The sequence below is a fragment of the Thamnophis elegans genome, chromosome 4 (genome assembly GCF_009769535.1).
Source record: "Thamnophis elegans isolate rThaEle1 chromosome 4, rThaEle1.pri, whole genome shotgun sequence".
NCBI lineage: Eukaryota > Metazoa > Chordata > Lepidosauria > Squamata > Colubridae > Thamnophis > Thamnophis elegans.
Window position 1 is genome coordinate 88,874,906 of NC_045544.1, and position 14,901 is coordinate 88,889,806.

At 33.2% G+C, this 14,901-nt stretch overlaps 1 protein-coding gene across 5 annotated transcripts in view; it reads left to right on the top strand.

The window, feature by feature from the left end:
- Positions 1 to 14,901, top strand: part of GPATCH2 (G-patch domain containing 2) — a 91,878-nt gene that overhangs the window by 5,923 nt on the left and 71,054 nt on the right. For 2 of the 5 annotated variants that reach the window (XM_032215694.1, XM_032215691.1), the window contains exons 2-5: positions 608 to 1,321; positions 5,124 to 5,185; positions 7,787 to 7,969; positions 10,347 to 10,402. In XM_032215694.1, the coding sequence (XP_032071585.1) occupies positions 608 to 1,321; positions 5,124 to 5,185; positions 7,787 to 7,969; positions 10,347 to 10,402 (1,015 nt within the window). Of the gene's footprint in view, positions 1 to 607; positions 1,322 to 5,123; positions 5,186 to 7,786; positions 7,970 to 10,346; positions 10,427 to 12,224; positions 12,739 to 14,901 lie in introns of those variants that run through there. The other 3 variants (XM_032215692.1, XM_032215693.1, XM_032215690.1) reach the window with 3 other exon arrangements.

The window sequence follows — 14,901 nt, forward strand, 5'->3', positions numbered from 1 at the left end:
GGAAATGACAAAACCAGAAAGGTCCAATGTTTTTAATGTTTATTCAATAATGTTTATTCAATTTGGGGGGGGGGGCTCTTGTTATCTATAGCTACTACTGAATCCTTCCTTTTCCTAAATATACTTCCAAATAAGCTTGGATGCCTGTCTGTCTCTTGGATGCCTGTCTGTCTGTCTCTTGTTCTTGAAGAAGTAGAACTAAAACAAGTACATTCTGCACAGCTTTTCACAATTTATAGTGCTGTATTATACATCTTCCTCTGAGACTCAGAGGAGGGCAAGATACTGCTTTGCTCTTGTAGGGCTTTGCATAAGAATAAAAGGGTAATATTTGGGTGGGATGTGTGTGATTATTTCTGTTTTATTTAGCCATCTGATAGGTAAATGGTTAGGACAAAAAAAGCTTACAGTGTAGTGCCACCACTTTCAAAGCACCACATAAAGCAAGGAAACATCCTATCTCCTCTAATATCTTCAAGGGAAGGAGTAGTTCTTTCACTTTGCTAAAATAGTCACTATAACAAGATATTAATTAACTGGAAATGGCTTTTTCTTTCTTTCTTTCTTTCTTTCTTTCTTTCTTTCTTTTCTTTTTTGCTATTTACAGGCATTTTAGTAAGACTATGGAGGAGCTAGTTCATGATCTAGTCTCTGCACTGGAAGAAAGTTCAGAGCAAGCAAGAGGTGGCTTTGCAGATACGGGTGATCATTCTCGCAGCATCTCATGTCTTCTAAAACGCCAGGCTCGAAAGAGAAGAGGGAGGAAAAGACGTTCCTTTAATTCACATCATCCCTGGGAGACTGGACATTGTTTAAGTGAAGGTTCTGATTCCAGCCTTGAAGAGCCGAACAAGGATTATAGAGAGAACTATGCTGCTAATAAGAAAGACCATAGTGATTCTGATGACCAACTGTTGGTTGCAAAACGCAGACCAAATTCAAATTTAAATAACCTAAGAGGCAAAAGACCTCTCTGGCATGAACCTGATCTAGCCGTTGACAATTTAGGTAATAGGACTCTGCGCAGACGTCGAAAGGTGAAACGAATGGCAATTGATCTACCTTCTGAAGTAACAAACAAAATTATGTTGCCCCAACCAGGCAACATTAAGGACCAGGAAATGGACAATGACAACAGACCTTACTCCCATCAAGAACTATCAAAGAGTAAAGTTAAAAAAAGAAAGCTAGCAGCAAATAGGCAAGGCCCAGACATTTTGGATGAAGGCGTGGTCATAGAGAATGATGAAATCAATCCTGTGAACAAGGATAAAATGGAATATGAAGAGCAAAAGGGCTCAGATGAAAACATGAGCGACAGGTTGTTTTCAGTTTTTCTTTTAATTGTGAAATTTAGATTATTGGGGTACTGTTCTTATGTTAAAGTGTTACGTTTTGCTTTAGGATTCCGTAGTATACTGCCAAAGTTGAACTATTTAAAATTGTTTAAAGTTTTTTCTGCCATTCTGCATTAAATCTTTCACTACAAACTCCTGTGCAATGCTACCCTATTTCGCCCAATTTGTAAGTAAGTTACAGGGGTCAGTGGTACTTATTGTCAAACAAGTATGCAGAGCATTTCAGTAAAATAATTTTAGCCTTCTTGAGTTGTTTTCTATGACTCATTTTTTTTACTTACATAAGTAAGTACATATTTTTTTTACTTTTACTTCACCTTACTTAAAGGAGAAGTAAGGACAGATAGTTCAAATTTTAATTAAAAATTTTGAATTTATAAAGTTGATAGAATACAATTGTTTATTTCCTTTTTAAGCACTTTATTGCAGAAGTTTACATTTCTTGTAAACTTACAGTCCGGGATACTTTTATCCACTCCCAATTTTGTCATGTTTATAAAGGAATTTAAATATTAGAAAATATTGAAATAAAACATATTCTGTTTTTCACCATCACTGGCACAACTATTCTTGGGAGATGCATCACAGTGATTTTCAAACCAGAATTCCACTTGCTCTGTGCTGATAGTAAGTTCTAAATTAGCGAGGGTATTTTTATCTATTTGATTTCCCCTTTCCTTCTATTTTTGGGATAATTCAGGTTTATATTTAAATAACCAGCTACATGACTCTGCCTTTTTATTGACGATTTTCCATCTTTATCCTAGGAAAAGCTAAGTTGCCAAGAAGCCTGCTTTCTAAGGCTTTTTGCTGGACTATCAGTAAGCTAATGATTTTAGAATAAGGATGACAAGTGAACATTGTGGTGGCTCTGTCTATATTAATAGTAACCTGAAGAACTGCAAAACTAAAGAATATAAGATAGTAAAGGACGTAAGAGCCATGGTGGCACTTACTTGCTGTTAGAGTGCAGTATTGCAGGCTCTCTGCCAGCAGTTTGATCCTGACCGGCATAAGATTGACTCAGCCTTCCATTTTTCCAAGATCAGTAAAATGAAAACCCAGATGTGTGGGGGCAATATGATGGCATTTATAACCTGCTCAGAGAGTGCTTGTAAAATACTACCAAGCAACATATGAGTCTAAGTGCTATTGTTATTTCTATTTAAAAAATTTCTGCACACTATAGCCATTTTACCATTTTTTGAAGATGAGAATCTGGGTAGGATATTAATATATGTGTAATTAATAATTTCTCTTTTTTCCAGTATGAATAGAGTTCATATAACACTATCTCTATATTCTTCCTAATGCTTTCCCCTTTTAGTAGAATGCCTTTTATTTGTTGAGAACTTTCATCCAACAATAGCTGTAGTTGTTTACTGAAACATTTGTCTCATCTTCCTTTAGCATGGGAAACAAAGACATTTAACTGATAACAGTTTGGAAATAGCGTGCAGTTCACAGGTATAGCATGTGCTTGGCAAGCCATTTCAATCCCTGACTTTTTAAATAGTGTTTGGGGAAAAAAGATCTGCCTGGAACCTTGAAAACCAATGTAAGCCAATCTCTGCACTAACAGAGGTAAATGGATCAATAGGTTGACTTGTTGTAAACACTTTTCAGTATTTCCTAACCGTTGTATACAATAATACAATGCCAAATAATTGTATGGAGAAAACTCAAAAGAAACATAAGAAGAAATATGAAAGGGCTTCCCTAAAATCTTAATTAAAAAAAAACCTTCATAGGCATTTATAAAGGACATTTCTAATTTGATTTTTTTCATGGCAAAATTGATCCTGTTCTGCTTTTGATAAGAGCTCTCCTAGATAAGTGGCAGACACTTGATGCCCTGAACTATTAAAAAGAATTTTTAACATATATAAAAACTGAAGTACTGCTTATAGACGTCGTAAATTAGCACCAACAGAGAAAACCAGCAGTTACTGTGATAGATGCAGTCATGTGACTGCACAATTACACACTTATTAAGCAAATTGGCATTGGAAAGCTTTGATGCTTTTTAAGTCCAATCCTTATTATTGTAGACAGCATTGCAATTCAGTTCTGGCTAGAAGTGATGATTGGATGATTGCTGCATCCTTTTAGGTACGATCAGATTTCTTTCCTGGTTATAATTGTCACTCGCTTGCCTACAGGCATAGATTATACTAATTTACAATTAATGAAACTTTGTGAAGAGGTGAATGTTACTGAACACAGGTGAATCTTCTAACATTATTAACAATAGCTTTTTACCAGAATTGATGAAACTCACAGCATTTCTTTTGCAATTTGGGTAAGGAAAGTAACTAAGCATCCAGTTGTGTACAATACAGAGTAGAGTAGAATTATTTATTGGCCAAGTGTGATTAGACACACAAGGAATTTGTCTCTGGTGCATAAACTCTCAGTGTACATACAACAATAGTGATAGAACAGTTATAGTTTTAAAAGTTCAAAAGTACACTTTAAAAAAAACCCAAATCATCGGAGAAATTAGGCACCAAAATTGCTAAAAATCTATGAGATAACCTAGTTCAAAGATACAACTTTAAAAGGAGTTTAAATAACAAAGTTAATAATTGTTTAAAAAGTTAAAATATAGGATTAGATTGAATTAAATTACTGGATTAATTTGTATTCAATTACTGATACTACGTCTGTGGACTAAGTTCAAAATTGATACAGTATCAATTTATTGATAAGTTATTCCCTTTAGGATTTATAAATAGATGGGAATTAACCTCAGCCATAAAAAAGTGAAAATTCATTGCAAATGTTAAAAGGTCCCCTTTTGTTGGTCACAATGAAATTCCAAATAAAAAGTGTATTTCAAGTTATTGTGGGATTTTACTTTTTATCTTTTAGAAAAATCATTATTTTTGTGAAACAATAGTTCATTGGCAATGATATTTTGATAAGTTTTAAAACTCAGGACTACTTACTGCAGAAAATTAGAAATGTTTGGATATTAATTGCATTCTGGATCTTGATGCTGTTTTACAATATTAGATGCTCATAATATTAATTCTACATTTGTACATAATTTTCTACATTTTTTACTTATACATGTAAACATTTGGGTAATGAATATAAATATATGTTGTTAGAAACAGAAATTAGAAAGTAGCAGAAATTGGTTTTTTTTTTTCTTATTTTTCTCGAGAGACATTTTACTTTGATTTAAAAGACATCATTGTACAAAAGCTCTTCTTTTTTAATTAAACAATAGAATTGCAATGAACATTTATGAGATAGGTCCATAATATTTCCAAATGTTAAGAATAGATATTCTGGCGTGGGATACCTATTTTTCATGCAATCAAAAGCTGCAATAGTTTTGATTCAAATTTCCTCATTCTCCCCCCTCTTTTTTTCTCCCTTTTTTTTAAAAGTGAGTAATAATTTTAGGATCAAGCTAAATAGCACAGCATAAGAAAGGAACAGTGAGCCTTTGATGGAAGCAGATAATAAAATGCATCAATTGTATCAGCACCTCATTGCAGTCACATCTGGCTTACTGTCAGGGTCCCATTAGATTCCTGTGGTTTTATGTGCCAAAAATAATATGTTCTGTAGTTAATGGAACAATGATATTTGCAGTTTGATCTTTTTTTCTTTTTAAAAAAATAATATCCTATTTTCTTTTAGATTTTGTTAAGGCTTAAGTTTCATCTGAGTGCAATCTTGCCTGTTTAAAATTTTATGACTGAGATATCAATTGTACTTCTGATCTTTTCTTTTTCCCTATTATCACAGTGAATCCAGCAGCCTCAGCAGTAGTGATGCTGGTTTGTTTACCAATGATGAGGGAAGACAAGGTACTGAAACATTTTAAAGAAATGTATCCAGTTAAGTGTTTGTATACTTCATAAGCAGATAATCAATATCGTAATTTTTGATTTTTTTACTAAAAACATTGTATAGAAAATCCAGTTTGTCGGGATTTGTATTTGTTTTTGGTCTGTTTTTCCTTTAAACATGAATTATCTCTAGAGTTAATAGAACAATTTATCCTGTTCCTATAAAATTAACATAGAATTCTTTCTGATAAAATTTTATATGAAGCCTAAAACATCATAGTGTAAAATATTTTGATTTGCTATTTCCTAGACTGCTGTACTGTCATAATTTTCTAACTCCTGATATTATTTATTGTGGTGTTGTAAACAAGTGATTTAAATGCTAGAGTTGTCCTGATGGTAATTAATACTAAAATATTATTAGCTGCTGAAATTTAAGTAACAGAATTGGTACTGAAGTCTTGATACAATCGTTATGTTTTATTTTTATAATTTCATTAAATATACTTTAGTCCAATTGTTCTCTTCTGCTTCATTACAGCTGAGTTTAAAGAGACACACACATTTTAAATTATTGTTTTATGGTCCCAAATAATTAGTTTCAAAGATAATATATTTGTTTAAGACTGCGTTGCAGTAAATAGGAATTTCTTTGTGATCAGTGAACATACAAGATTATTCAATCTCTGGTTGTCATAAGGTGGGGTTACTTGTGTTCTTCACACATTGAACAATATAAGATGGTAGTTCTCTCTCTCTGGTTGATCAAGAGTACTTCTATACCAGTGAATAAATATTACAAATTATAAAGTGCAGGCAAAAGAAACATTGACTGCATTTGCCATTGACTGGCAAAATGTTTAGTACTGACTTACTGTGATGTATGTGTATATAGTTACTGAGATTTTAGGATTATTGTTTCTTCACTATGTTTTGTGAGGTACCAGCAGAATTTGTCTAGCTAGTTAGCAACCAGCTAGGTGCCAGGCTGGGTGGAGTGCACAGCCTGAACCTTTTCTGGACACAGACCTCCTAATGCTCCCTAGCATCAGTATCTATTATTTAATTAACAAAAACAGTGAAAGCAGTCATATATAGTTTTACTCAATTCTGTCCCACTCTCATTTTGCACATTAAAGCTTTCAAATCAAATTCAGGAGAATGTGGCTGGCAAAATTGCAGGGAGAAACTGGAAGTGGAAAATATTATATCCGTTCTTCTTCTAGGGAGAAAGCTGCGCAGTTTAGCTTTGGGGTTATCTGAATCTCCATTGTATTGGACTCCAAAAATGCCCGAATTGTTGTATCATCTCTTTTATATCAAGTTTTACAGTTTAAAACTTGACTTTTACACTTTAAAAGTTTATGTTCCTTGAGCACAAGTTAAATAATCTTTTTTTAAATGAATAAATAAATAAATGGCAATAGCACTTAGACTTACATGCCACTTTACAGCTCCCTCTAAGTGGTTTACAGAGTCAGCATATTTCCCCAAACAATTTTGGGTCTTCATTCTACCCACCTCGGAAGGATGGAAGGGTGAGTCAGTCTTGAGCCTGGTAAGATTTGAATTCCAAATTGCAGGCAGTCAGCAGAAGTATACTGCAGTACTGCATTCTAACCATTGTGCCAACATGGCTCATCTGCTAAATAAAGCAAAGAAATAAACAAATAAAACAAATAAAATATACAAGCAAATCTGGATATAAATCTCAGAAAAGAGATTTTGATCGAGCTACATCTGAGTCATTAAGTGCTTTCTCAGACAGACCATGGGATGAATTCTTTTGAGTGGATGTTCCCATCTTGCTATATTGAAAGACAGGAGCTAGAGTATTATACGTCCAACCCAGATCTTAATTCCTCATGATGATTCTGAAAACTTTCAGCTGAGCTAAAACAAATCCTTGCTTCAAGTGGCTGCTGTTCCAGGATAGCATTTCTGACATCATCCACTCTTTTTACTAGTTGTATCACTCTAGCCACATGGAAAATGAAAAATAGCTTTAGGGCACTTTAACAAAGATGTAAAAATTTCAGATAATTTTGTGAAGGGCATTTTAGAGATTTTGAATTTTTAATTTCTATGAACCATTTTACCCTTGATGGTCAATATTTCTATGAAGCTGTCATCTTTCATTTGAAAATATTTTTTTCAAAACTTTTTTCTTAATCTTAATAAAATTAAGTTGATTTGGTCATACCTATTTATGATTGCTTTCTTTTATTTACCACACAAATAATAAAATTAAGCTAATTTTGTATCATTCTGTATCATTCTAATTTGAAAACAGCTGATTCCACAGATTTATACTTTTTTAAGTATATTTTGTTTTATTATTGTTGTCACCACAGTAAGTGAAATAGAATTGTTTGGTGTTATCATTAAAATATTAGGTCGTCAAATTATTTCTCAGATTTTTAAATGACCAGCAAATAGAATTTCCATTTCCTTTGAATCTTATGCTAAGAAATGAGAAATCCCAATTAGAGTTCTGGTGCCAAAGAAAATACAATATAGAAGAGAAAGAAGAAATAGTTCTTATTACAGATGAAACTTTTGGATGGATAACAAACTTCAATATATCTTTCTGAAAAACATGTGGAATGTTTCTTATAGGTGATGATGAGCAAAGTGACTGGTTCCATGAAAGTGAACCTGGAGGTGCCTGTGGGATTACTGGAATTATTCCTTGGTGGGAAAAGGAAGATTCAGCAGGACTGGAAAAAGAGATGCCTGACCCCATCTTTGAAAGTATTCTAACAGGCAGCTTCCCACTTATGTCACATTCAGGCAAGAGAGGTCAGTAACTTTTAAAAGACTGTTTTGAAATTACAGTTATATTAAATTAAATATTGTTAATAGAATTTGAAGTCTGCAATCAACTTACTTCTTTTTGATTCCAGTCTAAAGTTTACTTTGTTGAATATTGTAAAGGTATTTGGATCCCAACTGGGTTGGAGTTTCATTGTCAAAAGTTCAGGTATTTATGGAAGAGAAAAGGACATAGTTTGGGCTGATTCTTTCCTTCCCTTACAATTCTATATGCTACCTCCAATACTTTTCTAAATATTATTCAGTATTCTAGATCTCATTCCTCCCTTCTCCTCTATATCTGTCCCGGTGTGTTCTTTGGTAAAAACTAGCCTTTTCTTTTTTTAAAAAAGTTTTTGATACATTCTGAAGTAATAATTGAAACCATCTTCTAAGAAGATAGCAGTGCTGATCTCTTACAGCAAATATGCCAAGGACCTTGTGGAATGCATACCTGATAAAATGAAATATGGTCCACAGTAAAATTAGTTTTCAATGTGCCATGAGATTCTTTGATATTTTGTGCCAATTCATCCTGGTTTCAGGATGGTTTATTACTAAGAAAATGAACAGTTTCTATTTCAAACCATTGTTTAATTCAAAGCTCTTTATTTTAAAGGAGAGTAAAGTTCGAGGCAGATCCGTTTCAAGTTTGTAACTGAACTTGAAACGTTTCCCAATGATAGGCTATTTTATACTTGAAACAGCTATTTTGCAATTGAAGCGAGGCACTTCAAACTTGAAATGGAGTATTTAAAATTTGAAAGAGTTTTGAGTGAGAAATCCCTATTTATTATCTGGAAGATCTTCATTTATTCCTTTTAAAACTATTAAAAGAAAATGAAGACTTTTCAACAGTACCATCTATACAGATATACACATAACTCTATTTCAGTTTTATTCCTTTTATAACATTTTTGAAAATTGCAGTCCAGTAAACAATCTAATTTGTTGTACCTTGTCTGATTATTCATCTTTTGAACAATGATATGACTACCTTTAAGAGAGTTATTTATAAACATGTATAATTATCAAGTTTCCAATGTTGGAATGATTCCAACACTGTGATAGGATTATTTAATAGTACAAGTAAATTTCATATAACATGTATATGTTGATCCATGCCTGATAATGCAACATGTTAAAATTGGAGTAGGGGTTTGCCATATTTTATTTTCAGATAAATGTAAATAAGGAAATTTTTATATTTGTCATCATAGCTAGTATAGGATGCCAATATAGTTACATAAATTTAATTGAATGTATTTCATGAGAATAGAACAGAACAGAATAACAGTTGGAAGGGACCATGGAGGTCCTCTAGTCCAACCATCTGCCTATACAGGCAAATTGTTTTAAACGTTTCTTAAAAACTTCCGTTGTTGGAGCATTCACAACTTCTGGAGGCAAGCAGTTCCACTGGTTAATTGTTCTAACTGTCAGGAAATGTCTCCTCAGTTCTAAGTTGCTTCTCTCCTTGATTAGTTTCCACCCATTGCTTCTTGTTCTACCCTCAGGTGCCTTGGAGAGTAGTTTGACTCCCTCTTCTTTGTGGCAACCCCTGAGATATTGGAACACTGCTATCATGTCTCCCCTAGTCCTTCTTTCCATTAAATTAGACATTATCATTTCCAGCAACCATTCTTTATATTTTAGCCCTCAGTCCCCTAAACATCTTCATTGTTCTTCTCTGCAATTTATACTCATAAGCATAGAATTTAGGAAAGCATGCATGATATGCAGGGTAAAAGTTCAACTGCTTAATCTGTCATTGACAATGCCTTTGAAACCTACCTACTATAAGGAGATTGTTGTCTTCTCTAGATAATAATTGCACATTTCCTTTTATGTCCTTGTACTATTTATGGTGGCTCAGTGGCTAAGACACTGAGCTTGTCAATCAAAAAGGTCAGCAGTTCAGTGGTTCGAATCCCTAGTGCCGCATAACAGAGTGAGCTCCTGTTACTTGTCCTGGCTTCTGCCAACCTAGCAGTTCGAAAGCATGCAAAAATGCAAGTAGAAAAATAGGAACCACCTTTAATGGAGGGTAACAGTGTTCCATGCACCTTTGGCATTTAGTCATGCCAGCCACATGACCATGGAGATGTCTTCGGACAGTGCTGGCTCTGAAACGGAGATGAGCACCACCCACTAAAATCGGGAAGGACTAGCGAGGGGAATCTTTATACGTGCTAGGGGAATCTTTACCATTACTATTTATGTGCAATTTTCTTATACAATAACTTTTAAACCAAAAGAGAATTTTAAACTATTGTAGTATAGAAAAACAAATCTTTATCTTTTAGATTGTCCCTTTATAAGTGTATATTACTATATATTAATTGAACTGTAATTTTATTTCTAGATTTCCAGACAAGGCTTAGTCATCTTCATGGAATGCCAGCCAGGAACATCAAAAAGGTAACAGGGAACACAACTGCAATGGTGAGCTGGTTCTCATAATTTATAGTGAGCCACATTTTCTGTGCAAAGAATTGTATAAAACAATTATCTTATAGTAAAATCTGAGTCTCCCACCATTTTTAATAATTGACTTTTTTCAGAACTGTACAAATCCATGGTACACAAAGTAGAGCTATATTAAATGATGATCTGATTAAGTGATGACAATGACAGATAAGATTTATTTATTTAGCATACGTATTTAGCATATTAACAAATGTATTTAGCAATTGTCTCAAACGTCTATCTCTTATATTTGTAATTCTATAGTATAGATTATCTGTTTACCTCTTAATTCTGGAAAATGCATGTATTTTTTACCCTCAAATGTCTAAAGTTTGATCATTAGAATGCAATGTATGAAATACTATAGACAGATTTGGGGAAACCTAATTTTAATCTTCATTATTATCCAGAACAAAAACACTTTTGTTCTGGAAACTAAAAAATTATCCTGCTATAATAGACAAAATCTGAAAAGGTGTGTGGGGGGAAGCTTGAACCTGTGAAGTTTATGTTAGGCTAATATTAATATTCATTGGATTTTTACATGTTTGCTTGATAAAATGACATTGTGTTAGCATAAAAAAGTATATTTGTGAAACTAGTTTGACTAACTAAATGAAATTTTAGATTTCCTTGTGAAAGAATAGCAGTTATGGGTTAAATCTACTTTAAGACCTTGGCCTGTGAACTTTGTCCTTAGAGGTAATGAATCAGATGAATACGGTTACAGGTCTCCGTATTTTTATTTTTGGTTCACTGCTTGCTTGAACATATCAGGGATTTGTAGCCCATTTTCTAGGCTTATTGCAATCTCATTCTAGTATTTTATAGGTGCTATTACAACTGATAGATTAAGTTCATGATATTGATGACACAAGACTTAACCAAACTAAAAACTGCATTGTTCTAAATTGTGAAAAAGGTGATTAAGTTTCAATTGCTGGAAGTATGCTGTGGGTGTGTGGTTGTGTACAAGCACATTAATGTTCGTTTGTGTATATGTAAATAAATGAGAAGGGCCAAGATTTGTTTTCTGATATAAGATCTTAATAGTTGAAATATTTTCTTTTTCCTGGTAAAATACCTCCTACAAAATATATATTTGTATGATGCATACAAATATTACTTATATTCAATAATTTTCAGAATTCTGGATAATCCATGCTTTTTTACACAACTTTTTATATAATAAATTACTACTGTTCACTTTAGAAATATAATACTGGTGAGGGTATTCTGGTTTCTTTGTAAATTTGATAGGAAAAGTATTTTTGTGGATAATTTTCATTCTGATAAAAAAAACCAACTTTCTGTCCATATGTATTAAGCTTGCCTTGTATTATTATTATTATTAATAATAATAATAATAATATTGCTGCTTCATGGAATTTAAAGAAGGATGAAGAATAACTGCAGTACAGCTGATTTCCTACTTTAGAAGCAGCCTATACTTCCTACAGTCCACTACAGACACACCTAATAGATTTGCTTTGAAAATTTGACCTGTCATGACAGAAGACATAAAGTTATTAGTTATCAGTGAAGAAAGTTCAAAAGCAATCTTAAAAATGCTGAAAACCAATAACAAAAGGAGGAATCTAATGCCTGTGACATCTGGTAATGCTGAACAAGAAGTACTTACTGCTATTAGACTGTTACACTGAAAGCAAAAGTGCTTTTAGAAAGATTAATTCCCTGAGCTAAATAGGATACTGCAAATGCAACTCTTTGAACAGAATTGAGATGATGACCTGTTCTTTCACTTTTAACACAGATGAGTTTGCAAAGCCTGTGCAGGAACAGTTGCTCAGTGCCTCCAAAAAGAAGAAAGAACCGGGAGGAAGGGAAAAGGACATACTTTCTGATGAGGTTTCATCTGAATAATGGGCCAAATAATAAACTGCATAACAATGCACATAGAGCACTGACCATGCACTTCTGTTCAGCTTGATGAAATCATATTATTTAATAGATTGCATAGTATGTAATAGATAAAACATCATTAGTAATAGGAATGCAATGTAAATAAATCCTAAGAACTCACCTAAGTGGGTCAGGAAAGGAGTGAAGAGGTACAAGGTTATTTTTTGCTTCACTTTGTTTTGTTGATCAAAAGTGTAAGTGAAAGTATTACTCAAAAAAATGGGCAGTCATTTTTCAACGATTCTGGAGAAGCTGAAATCTATGTACCACATTGCTGACAATTCTGCCTTAGAATGAAATGGTTTATATGTTTCTCGGCTTCTGCTACCTGTAGTGTGGAGATAGAACTTCTGAAAATTTTGTCATATCATAGTAAGGATTATTTGTATGTATGTATGTATGTATGTATGTATGTATGTATGTATGTATGAATGATAGAGAGAGGGAGGGAGGGAGGGAGGGAGGAACATTCAAGAAGCATATTATGTTGGTGTTTTCTATTAAGATACGCACTGAAAGAAGATTGCCACAGGGTCTGTATCATACTGTGCATCTCTATTTTTCCTAATAGAAAGTCAGAAAATATTGTAATCCATAAAATGAACACATGTATAAGCTTGTTTTATTGGAAGAAAAGGTGAAAAGTTTTGAGAATACTTTTTTTGACAAAGGAACAAAGGAAACTAGGAAGTTCCTGGTAAAGACAAATTAAACTCAGGAGAGGCAGAGAAGGGAAATAAACACTCAAGAACATTGAGTCACTTTGTGACTCAAAGAAGCAAGTAGATCAGGAGGTATGGCTCAATCTCTCACTCCTGAAGACAGTCCACAGTGGCCTGAATAAACTAACCAATCTCAGAAAACAGTCAGCCCTCCATGGCTGAAAGAAGCCCAATAATCACATTGGAGAAATGTATTGTAGTCCTTAGTGCCCTGAGAAAAACTAAGGTTGCATTACAGGTAACCCTTCTATTACAATCACTTGTTTAGCAACCATTCAAAGTTACAAGAGCACTGAAAAGTAACTTATGACCTTGCATTTAAAGCTGTCATAGCATGCCCACGGTCACATGATAAGAATTTGGTTGTTTGGCAACTGGCATGTATTTATGACAGTTGCAGTGTCCCAGTGTCATATGAGCCCCATTTGCGATCTTCTCAGCTAGTTTGTGACAAGCAGAATCAGGGGAGGAAACAAATTTGGTTAACATCTATACGATTCACCCAATAGCATGGCAAAAGTCGTAAAATTGGGCATGATTTACACCTTACACATAACAGTCACCTTGCTTATCAAGTGAAATTCTGGGCCCAGTTGGGGCCATAAATCTATAACTATCTATTGCAGGTAGTTCTTGTTTATTTGATAGTTAATATATTGCAGGAGCTATGTTTTTCTCTCAATGTTCATACATACTGCAGGATGTGGGAGGCAGGCTTTCTCAAATCCATTGTTAATCTAACAGTTATTTTGGGGATGAAAAATACTGACAGAAGGACCTTGATAGAAATCCAGATAATATGACTCCTGTGCAAGAAAATGAAGAGACAAGGAGTAGAATTAATATTTTCCTAGTTTTTCTAGATGTGGGTCATATTGAAAAAAGGGGAAATTATTTTATATACAGAATATTAAAAGAAAGGAAAGTTGTTTTACACACAAAAGCCAGTTCACATGCACATTTAGCTCTTTTTTATTCATCATGTGTCTTTCTAATGTAATCTCATTGAATCTACTACAGATTATATATGCATACACATTTGTCTATTTGTGTTTGTGTAATTATTAGTTTGCATTGTGATTTTATTTTAATTTCTGGTATATTAAAAATATAGATATATTTGACTTTCAATTCTTAAGTGTAGGAATATAATTTAAAACTATACTTTTTATTCATGTTATTTAAAAAGAATTTTATTTGAGCTGTTATTGGTTATGCTAAAACTACAATTTTAAGAAATCAGAAACTTGTTTTGGGTTTGATGGATTTCTACTCTTTAAAGAGAAACAAAACACTAAATATTTCTAATCCTGCATTATTTACCGCATGAATGGGTAAAATACTACTTTAAGACTCATAAAATTTAGAGGAAGAAATCTGCCAACTGTAGCAGGAATTAGATTTAGGAAGAGAGGTACAGAGTCAAAATATTGCTACAGAATTAAATGTCAAAAATCTTCTTTAATAGTAGATATATAGTTCACAGTGTCTGGTTATGATTAATACATTTAATCTAAATCACTGAAAGTTGCTCTCTCCTTTTCCATAAAATACAATGAGACACAAATCAGTTTTACTATAGGTGGATAACAATTGGAAAATAATGCATCTTCCCACCCAATAAATTGTCAGTTATACCTTTTAACTAAATCAATTCATCTTTTCAAAATTTATTGCAATTTCTAATAATAAATCATCTCAAATGTTTATTCATTTGCTGCCTGATACATTTGCACCACTTTTGTTATAGTCTATTGTTGTTGGGTTTTTTCCCTTTTGATTCATTGTAAATTATAAAGCTATTCT